General features: G+C 34.6%; 1 protein-coding gene and 1 long non-coding RNA gene across 2 annotated transcripts in view; both read left to right on the forward strand.

Moving 5' to 3' along the window:
* The window catches only part of LOC111711402 (1-phosphatidylinositol 3-phosphate 5-kinase), a 31,189-nt gene extending 14,023 nt beyond the window's left edge, over positions 1–17,166 (forward strand). The window contains exons 23-41 of the mRNA XM_023485749.1: positions 1,561–1,819; positions 2,125–2,358; positions 2,984–3,126; positions 3,271–3,342; positions 4,810–4,991; positions 5,502–5,598; positions 5,680–5,829; positions 6,462–6,590; positions 7,391–7,476; positions 9,343–9,409; positions 9,891–10,104; positions 10,869–10,968; positions 11,725–11,832; positions 12,189–12,286; positions 12,729–12,877; positions 14,448–14,557; positions 14,625–14,720; positions 15,191–15,262; positions 16,873–17,166. Of these exons, the coding sequence (XP_023341517.1) occupies positions 1,561–1,819; positions 2,125–2,358; positions 2,984–3,126; positions 3,271–3,342; positions 4,810–4,991; positions 5,502–5,598; positions 5,680–5,829; positions 6,462–6,590; positions 7,391–7,476; positions 9,343–9,409; positions 9,891–10,104; positions 10,869–10,968; positions 11,725–11,832; positions 12,189–12,286; positions 12,729–12,877; positions 14,448–14,557; positions 14,625–14,720; positions 15,191–15,262; positions 16,873–17,005 (2,499 nt within the window). The 3' untranslated portion in view covers positions 17,006–17,166. The remainder of the gene's footprint in view (positions 1–1,560; positions 1,820–2,124; positions 2,359–2,983; positions 3,127–3,270; positions 3,343–4,809; positions 4,992–5,501; positions 5,599–5,679; positions 5,830–6,461; positions 6,591–7,390; positions 7,477–9,342; positions 9,410–9,890; positions 10,105–10,868; positions 10,969–11,724; positions 11,833–12,188; positions 12,287–12,728; positions 12,878–14,447; positions 14,558–14,624; positions 14,721–15,190; positions 15,263–16,872) is intronic.
* On the forward strand, positions 7,913–8,552 carry LOC111711403 (uncharacterized). Its single transcript, XR_002767252.1, has 2 exons — positions 7,913–8,204; positions 8,282–8,552. It is a non-coding gene; the product is annotated as an uncharacterized LOC111711403 (long non-coding RNA).
* Positions 17,167–17,931: the final 765 nt, after the last annotated feature.

The raw sequence follows: 17,931 nt of genomic DNA on the forward strand, positions 1-17,931 counted from the left end.
TGAACTTTATTCCCCTGAATTATTATACTCCAGGGGGAAAATCGGTCAATTTTAGTCAAACTCAAGGTATTTTCCATATTTGAACTTTATTCCCCTGAATTATTATACTATAGGGAAAATTGAAGAACTCTAGTTAAACTCAAGGCATTTTCTATATTTGAACTTTATTCCCCTGAATTATTATTCTCCATGGAAAGAATAGATCAACTTTAGTCAAACTCAATGCATTTTCTATATTTGAATAAATAAAGATAAAGATTCCCCTGAATTATTATGCTCTATCGGATGAACAGATCAACTTTAGTCAAACTCACGGTATTTACTATATTTGAACTTTATTCCCCTGAATTATTATACTCCATGGGAAGAATAGATCAACTGAAATCAATCTCAAGGTTTTTATTATATTTGAACTATATTTCCCTGAATTATTATTCTCCATGGGAAGAATAGATCAACTTAAGTCAAACTCAAGGTATTTATTATATTTGAACTATATTCCCCTGAATTATTATTCTCCATGGGAAGAATAGATCAACTTAAGTTAAACTCAAGGTATTTATTAGATTTGAACTTTATTCACCTGAATTATTATTCTCCATGGGAAGAATAGATCAACTTAAGTTAAACTCAAGGTATTTATTAGATTTGAACTTTATTCACCTGAATTATTATTCTCCATGGGAAGAATAGATCAACTTTAGTCAAACTCAAGGTTTTTATTATATTTGAACGGTACCAGTACAGACGTCGGACCCACAAACGTCGGACGGTACAAACATAAGACTTACAAACGTCGGACAGTACAAATGTCGGACCAGTACAAACGTCGGACCAGTACAAACATCGGACCAGTACAAACGTCAGACTGTGTGAAAATATCCCACCTTTTCTTGATATTTTATCCGCAGAATGACCAGCCTGCCATTTTTAAAGCCAATTTTTCATATGCGCTCATCTGGAATTATAAGTTTTTGAGCGATCAAAAAANCGTTTGTACTGGTCTGACGTTTGTGCGTCCGACGTTTGTACTGTCCGACGTTTGTGGCGTCCGACGTTTGTGCGTCCGACGTTTGTACTGGTACCATTTGAACTATATTCCTCTGAATTATTATTAAGCTCCATGGGAAGACTAGATCAACTGTAGTCAAACTCAAGGTATTTATTATATTTGAACTTTATTCCCCTGAACTATTATTCTCTAGGGGAGAATAGATTAATTCTATTAAAAATCAAGGTATTTACTTCATTTGAACTTTATTCCTATAAACTATTATACTCTAGGGGCTCAAGGTATTTATTATATTTGAACTTTATTCACCTGAATTATTATTCTCCATGGGAAGAATAGATCAACTTAAGTTAAACTCAAGGTATTTATTAGATTTGAACTTTATTCACCTGAATTATTATTCTCCAGGGGAAGAATAGATCAACTTTAATCAAACTCAAGGTATTTATCAGATTTGAACCGTATTCCCAATATATATAGTTAATAAACTCCAAGAGGAGAATAGTATTGTTCTGGCTATATCAGAGGTTTAGATTCCGTGTGTTCAGGCAATCCTGAAGCGACTGCTGCTGTTGAAGTACAACTGGAAGTATGAGAGAAGTTTTATCCTGAACGAGTATGGTTGGATTAGCAGCAAGATCAAGGAGAAGGTTGAGGAGGAGGAGGATAAGTTCGCTATATCCATCTCCCCCTTCATCAAGGTGGAGACCAGGAGCCTGGAGGGGATGGTCCCGGAGGTTTTGGAGGGAATGGATGTTCTTGAAGAAATGGAGGACGAGGAAAGTGTCTTCAAGACTTCAGATAAAGGTTTTTTTTCACCTTTCCTATCTTAAAGGAATTGTCGACGTAATTTCATGTTAGCTTCACAAATAGAGAGGATTCACATCGGTCACCTTTCAACCTTTCAACCTTTGTCTGATCAAGGATGAATAAGACATCCTTGTTATTTCAGGTTCTGAATCTCTTTAAATGGAATTGGTCACTCAAAATTATGTTTTAAGTCTCTTTAAGTATATTATCAAACGATCAAAAATATAAAAAACAAAAGTAAAAATTAAATTAAGCAAATCTATTTTAACCTTAAAAGAGTTTATTGGAGTTTTTTTGTTCAGACCTTGAGAAAACAATGGAGATTCATCCCTGGTGTAAAGGGTTCATACAAGAGAAGCTGAACCAGTCCGCGGATACACCCGGAGTCCAGAACTCTGTAGCTCTGTTCCGAGCCGCGGGTTGGAGAACAGGAACCATCCAGAAGACTGCTCCTACTCCAGTCCGGGCTAAGCGGGCTATTCAACTACCAGATGATCACTGTGAAAACCTTCCTGTTCTTTTCTCTAGCTTTTCAAGTTAGTTTTATAATTATTATCCAACTGAACCAATAAAATTAAATCATGGGTTGGTTCGCAAATTAAAATTTCGTTAAACCCTGTCACGCTTCATTTGTTTATCATCCATCATTTTTTATTTCATTAAATCTTGCCACGTGTATCATCCGCCATCTTTTATTTTGTTAAATCTTGTCATGTGTATCATCCGCCATCTTTTATTTTGTTAAATCTTGTCATGTGTATCATCCGCCATCTTTTATTTTGTTAAATCTTGCCACGTGTATCATCCGCCACCTTTATTTTGTTAAACCTTGTCACGTGTATCATCCGCCATCCTTTATTTTGTTATATCTTGTCACGTGTATCATCATCCGCCATCTTTTATTTTGTTAAATCTTGTCACGCGTATCATCCGCCATCTTTTATTTTGTTATATCTTGTCACGTTTATCATCCGCCATGTTTTATTTTGTTAAATCTTGTCACGTGTATCATCTGCCATTTTTTATTTAATATCCGCCATGTTTTATTTAGTTTAGTTAAGTCTTATCATGTGTCTCATCCTTCATGTGTTCTGGTCACGTTTATCATCCTTCATGTTAAATCATTCTTATAACGTGTATAATCCGACATGTTCTATTTAGGTAAATCATGTCATGTGTATCCTAATTTCTGTGTTGTTCCCTGGGTAGTGGATATGGGAATGTACGGGAACTATGATATTTCTCTTGGTGGATTTCTAGAACTGTTCTGTTTCAATAAGGACTACCATTGTCCTAATAAACAGGTGAAAAAAACTTCTTCAATCGGTTTATCATAAAGAAATAAAATCTCAATCTCAAAAAAATTTATTAAAAAAATAAGGAGATTTTTATTTTTTAGTAGTTATAAATTATTTATGTTAATCATTTATAAGTTTTTTTTTCTGTAGTGTAATACACCGATACTGACCCATACGCGTAGATTCTGCCATGGCGGTGGTTCTATTTCTGTACACATGCAGGTGCAGTACACTGTACAATTATGCCAACTATACTCTAGAATCAAACAAACAGAGAACTCACGCATTGTGAATGTCGAGATCAATGCTTGCTAGAGATTATTTTTTTTTTCGATATTCCATTTTAGTTTCAATCAGATATCCCGTTAATGTTCAATCGGAGGCCAGGAATTTTTGCGCTCAACCAATAAGAGAACAGAGAAATTGCGGATATCCCCACCACAAAAAAAGAAAGGAGAATTAGTGTTAAATTGAAAAATGTCGACTGTAGATATCGAGATCAAGAAACTGGGATTATAAGTATCCGACACAAAAATTCTCAGCTCAGTTAAAGGGAGTGACCGGCAATGTACGGTGGTTAAATTCTGAGAATGTAGTATTATGGAGAAATATTTTGGGATTCATTTGAGACATATAAAACTTTTTAATGATGTTTTGAAGCTTAATAAAGTAAATAACCTTAACTGAATTGAATAATGCCATGATTTTACACATACTATATTTACGTTAGAAATAACACACGATACTGAGTAATTTAATATGAAAAGAGTATAGATGGAACACTGCAAAAATATGCGGGGATGCCGCGGAAAATTTGCTGCGTAGAATATACTACCATTATTTAACGTTTATCCAGAAGTAACGCCACACCGGGATCTCTGCGCCTCAGATGGTGGATGTATTCTTCCATGTCTGGTCTTTCCAACCCCTTGATCAATTTTAACCCTCTCTGGGTTTCAAACATGGCGGGTCCGTTGTTCCCGGCGTCTCATGAATCAAATATTTCTTTTTCATCATCATATTGAATTTTTTATTCGTTACAATTGTTCCCAGATTTCTTCAAATTCTTTATATCTTGTCATTTCAATAAAAATTCCAGGAAATATACAGATAATGTTTGTGAACAATGAGACATTACAGAAACCAATAACTGAATAAGATTAGTTATTTTCGATGAAAATAGTTAATTTGACTTTCGCAACCTGTTCCTGAACAACTAATTAGTTAACTGTAGAATTTCGTTGTCGTTGTTGTTGAATAACTTTTTAAAAACTGATTCTCAAAATCATCCTTTAAAAAATCAATAATCTATGGGGATTTTAAAGACTGAAATTGCGCTCTTGCTGAACAAATAAAAACGTCTCAAAGATCTCAAATGATTCCTAAAAATGTCTCCTCAATACTACATTCTCAGTTTAACTACCATACATTGGCGGTCACTTCCTTTAATGTATTTTGATTTTCTTAAACTCTTTAACCTTAATCCACTATTATTTTCGATAACATATTTTTTATTTTGTTTTAAATGGAAGATTTAATTTTGACAAAAAAACGTCAAATTCTGTTGATTTGTTTTGCAAGAAGCCGGAATAGAGGGGGGGACAAGGAGAATTTCCTTCTAATCTAATAATTTTCGGATTCTCATCAAAACATAATGGCGGATTTTTACATCTGCTGTCTTCTATCTAGGAGCTGGAGGCTCCCATAATGGGAGAAGAGGTAGACAAGCTGATGATGTGGAAGTACTGCACGGAGTGTGAGCTCATCACACCCATAGTTCCTGTCACAGTGGACACCTGGTCTCTCTCCTTCGCCATGTTCCTGCACATCATATTCCACGAGAACCAGCTGACAAGGAGGGGGTCAGACAGGTAGGAAATCTAGATATTAAGAGAACCAGCTGACAAGGAGGGGGTCATACAGGTAGGAAATCTAGATATTATGAGAACTAGCTGACAAGAAGGGGGTCAGACAGGTAGAAAATCTAGATATTATGAGAACAAGCTGACAAGGAGGTGTCAGACAGGTAGGAAATCTAGATATTATGAGAACCAGCTGACAAGGTGGGGTCAGATAGGTAGGAAATCTAGATATTATGAGAACCAGCTGACAAGGAGGGGTCAGACAGGTAGGAAATCTAGATATTAAGAGAACCAGCTGACAAGGTGGGGTCAGACAGGTAGGAAATCTAGATATTATGAGAACCAGCTGACAAGGTGGGGTCAGACAGGTAGGAAATCTAGATATTATGAGAACTAGCTGACAAGGTGGGGTCAGACAGGTAGGATACCTAGATATTAAGAGAACCAGCTTACATGAAAAGAAAATTGGTATTCCAAAATATTTGCTAACTTCTCACCACTGAATTTAGTTTTTTTTAGACCTGATGCTAAATGTAGCCATTCTCTGCACCAGGAGCATTTAACCTGCTTCGGTAAAATGGACGCTGTCACCACATTCAAGTACTCTAAACTTCCGGTAAATTTATTTTCTCCCCCCCCCCCCAGAACTGATTAAAATTCTGCTACAGGGTGTATAAATAAAAACCATATTGTTAAGATGCTGAAACTAGTTCCACCCTGTACAACTCCAGAACTGCCGGATATTAAAGTTCTTCAACAGACCGAAATGCTGGAGAAAATGAAAGTACTAAAGAAGCATGGGAGCAGTATATACAGTGATGTACTTGAAACACTTCATGAGATCAAGGTCGAAACTTAATTTATCAATTTTTTTTGTATTTCAAGTACAGGGTGTTCCTCAATATTGGACACATGTTGACGAATTGGGACATTTTTGATATCTTCTGAATATTTCTGATTGTAGTAAATTTTACTCAAGTTTGAAGTTTGGGAATTCCTCTTTTTTGGGACACCCTGTAAGTTCTTCTTTGACAACTAGTATGAAAAGGGATGGGGTGTAGTGTTCTAAATGGTCATTAAGAATTACAAAAGTGAAATTGTAATGACCCTAATTTTTGAATCTACATTTGTAGGAATTATTTTTGTTTTGGCGATAAATAAAAATTTGAAGAAAAACGGCTGGACCGAAAGGCCTGATTTTTTTTATGGGAACCCAGGGGGATCCCGAGGGTAAAATAAGGAAACAGAAAGTAAAAATTCCGTACAGACGTCTCAAAAGTTTGGGGGTAACCATGTATGAAGTAAAACAGTGAGGACCCGAATGCACTTTTATCTACATTAATTTTTTTACTTTATTTTATTTACCAGATTTAATTCTTAAATAAAATTGAATATGAAAGCAAGATATTTGAAAATTCTTGAAAGAAATGCCACTGTAAGATACCTGTAAGATCAAAATGCAAATATAATCTATTGCAGGGTGAGAATGCTGATATAAAAAGGCTGTTGGGCCAGCAGGAGGACGACTTTAAGGAGTACAGGGCCAGGGTGGAAAAACTAGAAGAGCAGATATGCTCAGGGACGGATCAAGGAATTGATATGCTCCAGGTACATAAATATGCTCACTGCTCAGGGACGGATCAAGGGATTGATATGCTCCAGGTACATGAATATGCTTACTGCTCAGGGACGAATCAAGGGATGGATATGCTCCAGGTACATAAATATGCTCACTGCTCAGGGACGGATCAAAGGATTGATATGCTCCAGGTACATAAATATGCTCACTGCTCAGGGACGGATCAAAGGATTGATTTGCTCCAGGTACATGAATATGCTTACTGCTCAGGGACGAATCAAGGGATTGATATGGTACAGGTACTTAAATATGCTCACTGCTCAGGGACGGATCAAAGGATTGATATGCTCCAGGTACATGAATATGCTCACTGCTCAGGGACGGATCAAAGGATTGATATGCTCCAGGTACATGAATATGTTTACTGCTCAGGGACGAATCAAAGGATTGATATGGTCCAGGTACATGAATTTGATCACTGCTCAGGGACGGATCAAGGGATTGATATGCTCCAGGTACATGAATATGCTCACTGCTTAGGGGCTGATCTAGGGATTAACATGCTGGAGGCACATTAATATGCTTAGGGACGGATCAACGGATCAATATGTAAACATGAATATGCTATGGAACGGATATAAGAATTATCATGCTCTGGGTCAATCAGGTAGAACAATATCCTCGGGGACGGATCTAGGGATTATTAATATGTTCGGGGCCGGATCAAGAGTTTTGCTCAAGGTACATCAATGTGCTCGATGATGGATCAAATAGTTAAGATGCTTAGTCACCTATTTAACTCAATCGGTTTAATCATTGAAATATTCAGATTTTGGAGATATTAACCCGTGATGTGATAATGGCTCAGCAGCAGTGGAACAAACGATTGTTGAGCCTTAATGGCTCAGCACCGAGGTTAGTCGTCATTTATTTAAGCAGCATGATAATCACATTTCACATAGTTATTAATTAAATTATTTGTTAAAAAACATGTTTTGTCTCAAACAAGATGAAGATTTGAATTAAAATCCGTAAGTAGTAAGCAATCATTTATTTATGAAAAATAAAAAAAACATTCAAAATTAAGTGTTTAAAGAGAAAATATTTGAAAACCTCCAAAAATAGAGGTTGTGGGAATATTTCCCCCCAAATCTTAAAAAATATAAAAATTAGAAATAAAAGGAAAAGGAACAGAAAAGTTATATATTTTGTAACGGAGTTCAAAGTGCATATTTTTAACAAAGAATGTCAGATCATGGTTGGAATCAATTATTTCTGTATATGGGAACTCGGCTGGGTGTTTACATAAACTAAAACTCCTATTTTGTAAAATTCACAAACGAATGTAACAGATTCTTTAAGAATTGATATTTGTGCTTTTATGAATAGTTAAAATGTATTTATATGTTTGTATTTTTTGTGAACATCCTGTGAGCACTGTGTATTTTTAAGTATAGACTCAAGGTTAAGGTTACGCCTTAAACCTAACGTTGAAATCTTGGAAAGATGATATTATCAGTTGTAGCTAATCTTCCAGCAGCTCCGGAGTTCTAAACCAACTCTGTACCATCAAAAGGGGATTTTATAGATATTCTAAAATCAGAATAGAATTATCATTTTCGGACCAAGTCCTGGACCAGAAAGTTCATCTACACCTACAGCTTAAAGCAGTTCCCTACAGAAGCAGCCTTCTACGGTTCTGCTCCAGACAGCTCTAAAGGTTCATCTACACCTACAGCTTAAAGCAGTTCCCTACAGAAGCAGCATTCTACAGTTCTGCTCCAGACAGCTCTAAAGGTTCATCTACACCTACAGCTTAAAGCAGTTCCCTACAGAAGCAGCATTCTACAGTTCTGCTCCAGACTGCTCCGTGTTCTGAAGACTCATCAATTCCAGCAGTTGAGAAGCTCCCTAAATCCCCCCACAGAAAGTAAAAACGCTCCTATATATTCCGTAACAAGTTTTAACCAATAAACACTTTTCAACCCCCACCATGTATCATTTAGTTAGACCTAAGGTTTAACAATTAATTGTTTATATTATATTTAACATAAACTTGTGGTTGATTGTTAGCATTTTTCGACGATGAACTAACAACTTTTAGAGATAAAAATGATATATTTATTTGTAATGTATAAAAAATAAAATATGCCTTATAAATGGGTTGTGAAAAATGTATAGGTTTTACCAAAAATGGGCATTTTTAAGCATCTTTTTTTATTCGCGCCGATTTGGCTTACTTTATGTTTGATTATACCTTTTTCTCTTTTTAATCTTTTATTCTTATTTTTGTAAAATCGTCTTGGCTAAGAATAAGATAAGTTAGAACTGAGCGTAGAACTATTGAATAGCATAAAATAGTATTTTGATCGGATCGGGGGTTGCGAGAAAACTGTAGTAGCTGTAGCTCAATAAATTAGACTTCCTGTATCCATGAATTTAATATTTGTGTCGAATGGAGTGCTTAGCATCCATTTCATTTTGATCCAAGTCCTAAATATTTATTCTAAATTTTCAGATTTTTATACAATTGAAAACTTTTCAAAAATGTTATTTTTTTTTGCTAAAATTTGTGTCAAGAGAGAAATTTTTTTTAGCCGTTATTGTCAATTTTTTGCTCCTTGGATCAAGATTCGTGAATCCGCATTTTTTCGCGGATTCGGTTAAGCCAAAATGCTGCAGATCCAACGTATCCGGATTGGAGGCAGTTAGCACTGGTGAAAGGAATATAAAAATTATAAATCTTATTCCCTGTAAATGTTGACTATTAATATTTGTTAGAAAAAAGAATGCGAGTAGTCTTCCGGCTTCTGTAGAATCTTCCGACCCACAGCAAATCAAGAAAACGGTAAAATATAATTTCTTGAAATATATTTTTCGATAATAATAGCATGGCTTGAATTTGGTTGTGTTACTCAGATCTTCGCAAAATCAAGAAAACGGTAAAATATAATTTCTTGAAATATATTTTTCGACAATAATAGCTTGGCTTGAATTTGGTTGTGTTACTCAGATCTTCGCAAAATCAAGAAAAAAAATTTAATCGCAGCCTTTAGGTCATAATCCTGGGGGTAACTTTCGACTCTATCAATATTATGGATTAATAAATTTTTATGTTGAATCATCTTTTTTGTTTGTTTATTTTCTTGTGATTTTGAACAAAATTTTTTTTTTTTTTTTTTATCGATTTTCATGGTTTGGTTATTATATCGTTAGAACTGACGAGGGTCAACCCAGACCCAAATATATTCAATAAATGTGGAAATAACATCTACTTTTTTACTCTACAGAGGTTTGGTCCATCACCATCACTGAATTTTAAAATTAAGGATAATGATACTGTGAAGAAGTTTATTTCAACAATAATGCCGCATGAGAAGGAAGATCTGATCACTAGTCCGTTTCCTCCAGGTCACCATCTCATCATAACCCTCTCCGGGTCCCATTTAGACCCACCTTCTCCCATCCTGGTGGCGGAGACGGAACCTTCTTCCATTATCTATTATCTTCTCAACACAGATGCATATCAACATTTTCTAGCAGGTTCGATTTATCAGACTAAACAAGTTTGTTTTCTGTTCCCCCATGGAGTTTGTTAAACGTTAACCTTTTCTCTAACAAGTCTCTCATTGGATCCTGCTAGCAGCCAATGAGAGATTTGGAGATATTCAACCTTACCAATCACAAGTCAGAATTATTTACATTGAGCTCAATGGGACTGTAAGCGTAAGGCGACCATACATTGCAAAGATGACAATGCCCGATTTACAACGGTAGTACCCATGAAACCTTTATCAAGATACCGTGTCGTTTTCCTGACTCGAAAAGTGTTTATTTCTGTGAATTTCTCCATTGCTTCTTATAAGCAAGAAACGTGCAAGTCACATATGTAGAAAAACCGCAAATGAAAATTATCGGTTTATAAAGGAACAAAAACATGGATATCTAATTCAAACTTGATCAGACAAAGCTTTTACGAATACTGCTATAAATCGGGCATCATCTTTGCATGGAGGGTCTCTTAAAATTATTCTTACAGTCCCTTTAGCAAAATTTTCCCTTTAGTTCATTTTAGCACGCTTTCCTTGTTAAATAAACATGAAACGATTGATATATCAAGTCTCGAGTCACGACAGGGAATTGGAAAGAAGAAAGCAAGTAAATTCAGAATTGAAAAAAGGAGAGGAAAAATTATTAAGAGATAAAACTATTATAAAAGAAGTGGAAATTAATCATTGAGCATTGAGCAATCCATTATCGAGAAACATAATTAATATTTTAAGATCATTGATGAATATTTTTGTTAGATGAGAATGAGAGTAATCAGCATCTTGAACTTCAGTTCAGCAGTGATACTGCTCAATTCTACAGCTGTAGCTACTTTACAAAGGAATTTCATCTTCTCAGGTATATAACTGTACAGTACAGTACAGTACAGTACAGTACAGTACAGTACAGTACTGTACTGTACTGCATTAAACCGTAAAGTGTGCAATAAGAAGTGCTGGAAAATGTACAGTAAGAAGTACTTTACTTTGCTTCACTGTTAAGTACAGAAGTGTATTGCACTGCATTTATTTCAATACTGTGATATGCTGGGATTTACTGTACATTAGTGCACTGTACTGTACTTGTTGGACTGTACTGTAAAAAACTTTACTTCATTGTCCTGTACTGTAGTGCACGAAACTGTACTGTACTTTACCCAGACTATACTGCATAGTACTGTATCGGACTATATTGCACTGTACTATGCTTTACTTTTTTACTATACTGTACATTACTGTACTGTAATCTACTGTTTCAATAATATTTATGAGCTAGATTTCAGTAATGTTTATGAGCTAGAGGTCAGAAACTATTTTTAACTTTTAAATCCCACGCTTCCCTTTTAGATAAACCAAAAATAAATTATCATTCACAAATAATAGTATTGGTTTGTATTTTTATTGGTTTAGCAGTATATGGAACTAGGCTTCCAGGGTTTAATACTAACCATGCAATACCCTTCCCTGAGAACATGTGAGATTTCACAAACAAATTTGGGCCCGAACGGTTCAGCCGTTTTGACGATTATCGGACACAAACAAATAGACACCCAAACAGACAAGAAGAGTATATATATATAGATGGCAGATTTTCTGTTATTCCCAATTATTCTAGGAATGAGATATTCCCAGGCCGAGGAGCTGAATTCCTTGCTTCCCTCTCAACCTGTAGACGATGGGAGGCTATGGGAGGAAAATCTGGACTGTTATTCTTCAAAACTAGGAACATAACAAACAAAGTTGTACATTTTCATTTTCTGAAACTGATCTGATTTGATCTGATTTGATCTGATTTGATCTGATTTGACTAGATTTGACCTGATTTCACTCGATTTGACTAGATTTGATTTGATTTAATTTGAGAAATCTTAAAATGATGGTAAATGTTCTTTCCAAAAATGTGTGTGTTAAGTCACGACTGTTTTCCACGTGGCACTTTCTTGTCTTGGGATTATCAAAACGTGATCTGACAATTTTGTGTTCATCCAAAAATTGATGGCGATACCAACACATTTGATCAAATCCCTGCAGAGTATGATTTGATTTGATCTGATCTGATTTGGTTGTTTTGTTGTGCAGAGATGATCGGTTTATCTTAAAGCAAATGTCAAGATTTGAGTTTCAATCATTCACCGAGTTTGCTCCTCATTACTTCAAATACATAAAACAATGCAAAGGTGAGAAAATACCTTTATAACGTCAACAAGTTCTTGAAAAGGGAATGGAAACTTAATTGCAAATGACCCTTTTTTAATCAATAGAATGGTATTCTTGAAACCTTAATCTGATTAATAATGCGGAATACGTTGTCGTTCTCCAATTGAAAATGAGTTTTCAAAATTATAAACATTGCTATCTAATTCATACTTGATCAGACAACGCTTTTAAAGGGAAGAATCAAACAGATAAGAGGTTTGAGAAGTACATTTATTGCTTATAGATATAAATACATATTAATTACGAGTGTATAAAAGGAGAGGAAGTTGAAGGTCTTCTCCGGTTCCAAGATCCGATACAACTGATTTGTGGATTTCATAGTCCTCTTTCGGGGATTTCATCCTCTACAAGGTTCTCCTATTGGAAGTAAAATTAACTTTGTTACTGGGGTTTCCTATTTAGATTCTGGAACTAAGACCCTACTGGGTAAGATTGTCGGAGTCTACAAGGTGGGGTACAAGAGTGTGACCGGGACCGGGATGAAGATGGATCTCCTGATCATTGAGAACCTTTTCTACAAGAAGGAGGTGGATAAAAGCTACGATCTTAAGGTAATACAATTGATTTCATCAGTCTACAGTTGCTGATCTGTAAGCTCATGGGAGTTAGCACCGATGGCGGTCTGGGCACTCCCAAGATGGCGTGGCCTTCAGATCCTCCCTTATCTTATCTTATAAGCATTAATCGACATCAAAACTGGGGTACATATTTTATCTTAAATCCCACGCCCCTTTTGAAAATCATTTTTCCCAAGTTTTTATATATGTTTGTATTTATTTTAAAGGATTGCCGCATAATGTCTAATTTTGTTCCCCCTCATAGCATCGAAAATCATTCGTAAAAAAATAAATGCCACTGTATTAAAGAGACCTTGCCGGCCCCAAACGGGATGGAGGAGATGTTCTGTTTGATGAGGGGGTTCAAATCTGGTTCAAATCTTACAATTTTTTGGCTACACGCCTAATTAGTGTTCGAATTTCCTAAAATTAAATTGAATTGAATTTTAATGACCTCTAATTGACCTCAAATGACCTCTAATGACCTCAAGAAATAGAAAATGTTTCAACTATGGCTTATGCATATCAAACGAAAACCAAAAACCCAAGGAATACAGGAACAGTAACGAATTTAGTGTTTGACACTTTAATGGCCTCTAGTGACCTCTAATGACCTAAACTGACCTCCAAAATGAAAATGTTTTTGACTATGGCTTTATGTATCTTAAACAAAAGCTATGAACCCAGGGAATACAGGTGTGCCTTTACATCCTCCTCCACCAAGCACATCCCTCACTACCGGAGAGTGGGGGGGACCCCCAACCTTGCTGTTGAACACATAAAATCTGCAAGAAGTAGAAACATTAAAATTAGATTAGAGATAATTCAAAATAAATAGTCCTTCAACCTAATATACANTTAATATTTTTTCTTGACCCTTCTTCATTTAACAACAACACTCGACTTCTACTTTCTTTGGTGGTATATCACCTAGATTCCTAGCATTCATTTAATATTCATAAAGCCACAGTTAAAACATTCCTCATTTGGAGGTCATTAAAGGTCGTTAGATGTCATTAGAAGGTCAAACACTGGATTGGTTGCTGATACTTCCCTTGGTTTCTAGCTTTCGTTTGATATGCATAAAGCTATAATTAAAGCATTTTTATTTTGTAGGTCATTAGAGGTCGTTCGAGGTCATTAGAAAGTCAAACAGTGGATCCGTTGCCGCTACTGTATACCCTGGGTTCCTAGCTTTCGTTTAATATGAATAAAACCATAGTTACAACATTTTCATGTTGGAAGTCATTTTAGGTCATTAGTGGTCATTGGCGGTCATTAGAGGGACATTTCCTCCATCCCCTTTTGTGTGGAATCCCTCTCAATCCTAAAATATTTATGATCGTTAGAATTTAAAAAAGGTCTTCTACCGAAGAAAACAAATTATTTCGACATAATACAAGAATAAACTGAAAAATCATCTGCGAATTAGTTAATTTTTGATAAGATCCGGAACATTGCTTGTAGAATGTAGATGAAGCAACTTAAAATGTAAAAAAAAAGGCCAGCAACAAAAAACGGATGGGAAGAATTGCCAGGTAGAACTTGAAGATGTTTATTTCAGGGCTCTGTTAGGAATCGTTTAACAGTTACTGAGGGTAAAACAGATGCTGTTCTGCTTGATGAAAACCTAGTCAGGGGATCATGTGAAGCTCCTCTTTATATCAATTCCTGGTTAGTACCCTTAGAAAACTAAAATGGACAAAAAAATAATTAAAAAATTGAATATATTTATTTACAGTGATAAAAACTTACTGGTTGAGGCAATAAAACGTGATACTGCATTCCTAGCAATACATCAGATGATGGACTATAGTCTTCTAGCTGGTATATGTAGGTTAGTCAATAGTCATGGTATTATATTAATGCTACGAATGATCATTATATTAAGAACATAAGCTCAATGAGCGGTCACCCATTCTTTTAACCTTGCTATAAGTTGCTTAACCTTCAGTAATCAACAACAGTGTTTAACTTTTTGTATCTTTTAAGTGGTACTAGAGAAAAATTATCATATTTAATACATAATCACTGCATTGCTTTAAAATGCTTATCCTTCAGCAATCAACAGCAGTTAAAGTATTTGTAAGTTGCATAACAAGAGAAAAATAATCATATTTAATACACAATTGGCTAGGATCGGTCACCCATCCAATACTCAAATTTAAATAGAGTTTCTTAACCTTCAGAATTCTGACAAAAGTTAAGTATTTGTATCTATTGTACTGGGGATAATTAGCAAGGATCAGTCACCCACCAATATTGTAACCCTGCCAAAAGTTGCTTAACCTTAAGAATATTGTTTAGTGGAACTGGAGAACTAGTGGTCGGGATTATAGATTATATTCGAACCTTCACCTGGGACAAGAAGCTGGAAACGTAAGTATCTTTTTTAAAAATTTAATCAAGTAATCAGTTAAATATTTTTGATATACTAAAAAAGTAATCTCTTGAGGGAGAGATGTTTTAAATAAAAAAAATAACTTGTTCAATAAGTACTTTCAAAAGAGTTATCAGTTGAACTTTTAATTGTGCAATTTTGAAGAAAAAGAGACAGAGGAAAAACGTAAATCGTAATATTTTCATTTGTTAAACCAATAATGTGGCGAATCTGAGCTGGGAACTTTTGAATGGTGAATATCGAGATTAATGCTTGATCCACTCTTTTTCTTAATCTCGAGATGTAATTCTTGTTTTCTTATTGTTGTTAATCTCCAGATATCAGGATTAATGCTTGATCCACTCTTTTTCTTAATCTCGAGATGTAATTCTTGTTTTCTTATTGTTATTAATCTCCAGATATCAGGATTAATGCTTGATCCACTCTTTCTTAATCTAGAGATTAAGTAATGCTTGTTTTCTTATTGTTATTAATCTCCAGATATCAGGATTAATGCTTGATCCACTCTTTTTCTTAATCTAGAGATGTAATGCTTGTTCTCCTATTTTTATTAATCTCCAAATTAATTAACCGATCAGGATTTAGGATATCCAGGGTGGTCAAAATGTACGGATTGTACGGATTGTACGGATTGATTTTTTTTTAACCCTAAAATTGTACGGATTGTACGGATTGTACGGATTTGTTTTCAAATTGTACGGATTGTACGGATTTTATCCTGGAAAATACACCGTTTTTTTAAATTTTCACTCATTTCAGCAAATTTTTCATGAAAAAAAAAAAAAAAATTCTCGTCAAAATGAAGTTAGTTTAACTTATTTTCTGCATTTAAATAATATTAGATTGATTAATGTTTCAATTGACAATCAAAATTCATTCATAATTTTCGAGATATGTCCAAGAAGTGTTTATTTGAGAATATGTTCCATAAGTACTTATTTGATTGCTTATTCAAGAAGATGTTCCAGTATCCTGTACCCAGTATCCTGTACCCAGTATCCTNNNNGTATCCTGTATCCTGTATCATGTACCCTGTATCATGTATCCAGTATCCAGTATCATGCACCTAGTATCATGTACCCAGTATTTAGTTTGTATATATGTATGAAGCCAATTTTTTACAGATTGATTCTTGCTGAAGAAGTTTAAACCCTCTTACATGAATTGAACACAAAAGACAATGAATGAAAAATTGAATTTTAATGTTTTTTTTTCAAAAATGGGATTTTTTCGAAAATTGTGCTGATTGTACAGATTTTTAAAAAAAAATGTACGGATCTTTAAAAAAATGTACGGATTGGTTTAAAAAAATGTACGGATTGTACGGATTTTTAAAAAAAAAATTGTACGGATTGTACGGATTGTTTTTCGAAAATTGTACGGATTGTACGGATTTCTTCTGAAAATGTACGGATTTTTGTACGGATGGGTTCAAAAAAGTTTTGGCCACCCTGGATATCCCATTCTAAGGTATAAAGTTACATTATTACTGAGGACAGACCTGGGGCCGAATAATTCTATGAATTTAGCTCAGCGATCTCTCCAAATCATTAAATTCATTTTGACCCTAAGCATTTTTATATTTTAGGTTGGTGAAATCTGTGAAATCCAGCGGAGTGTTTGGAGGCCCGGCCAAAACTCCAACAGTTATAAATCCTGAGTTTTACAGGAAACGGTTTACAGAAGCCATGGATAGCTACTTTCTTATAGTTCCAGACTAGAGCTACACAGAGCTATGGATAGCTACTTTCTTATCGTTCCAGACTAGAACTTTTAATTTCAGAGGTTTTTTCAGAGTCTGCACCTATAATTTTTAAACCCCTCTTGATCCTCAATATTTTGAAAAACTGTTTTCATGATAAATGATTTTGATAATGATTGATGGCCGAATTTTGGTAATTTTCTAAAAAGTATCCTTATTCTTTAAATTTACAACCTCTTCTCTTTCTCTCTCAACCTGATATGGAAAGTTTATGGTTCTACTGTCTACACATGACAAGGAGGGGGTCTAGAGTTTTTATATTATTTTGAGTCTAGTTTTTTTCACATGGCAATCAAAATCACTTTTTTACCGATATCCCTACTCCTCACAGAGTTTGTATTTTCATGATCTTTAATACTGTACTATATTTAATATATTTTTATAATCTATAGTTTTATAATATTTAAATTAAATTAATCATTTATTTAATATTCATTCTCTTGTTTCATTTTACATAATTTTAGTTCATTTTTCATATTCCTTTTTATTTTGCATTTTACTTTCACTTATTAAAATTTACAACTTTAACTGTGATATATTATAGATTTCCTTTAAAGGAAATTTTAAACTAATTTCAAGTGAGTCTCTAATTAAAGAGTTGCATGTCAGATTTACAACGGTGCCCTTGTTTTAGTAACAATGAAGAAAATGTCGTCTTTTTCTTTATTGAAAAGAGAAATTTCATGCCATCTTCTTCCTTGTCTATGTCGCAGAAAGTCGTTTTTTAGAAGAACGCAGTTGAAATTTATCAATTTTCAGCGAGAAATCAAGGATATCATATATTTATTTGTCCAGGCATGGAACTCCTTTTTTAGCATAAAGGGTATCCCTTCCTTTCCCTTGGGAGTGAATTTAAGTTACTTACAATTTTAGAATAATAGATAA

This window comes from Eurytemora carolleeae, unplaced genomic scaffold (genome assembly GCF_000591075.1).
Source record: "Eurytemora carolleeae unplaced genomic scaffold, Eaff_2.0 scaffold1100, whole genome shotgun sequence".
NCBI classification, from domain to species: Eukaryota; Metazoa; Arthropoda; class Copepoda; order Calanoida; family Temoridae; genus Eurytemora; species Eurytemora carolleeae.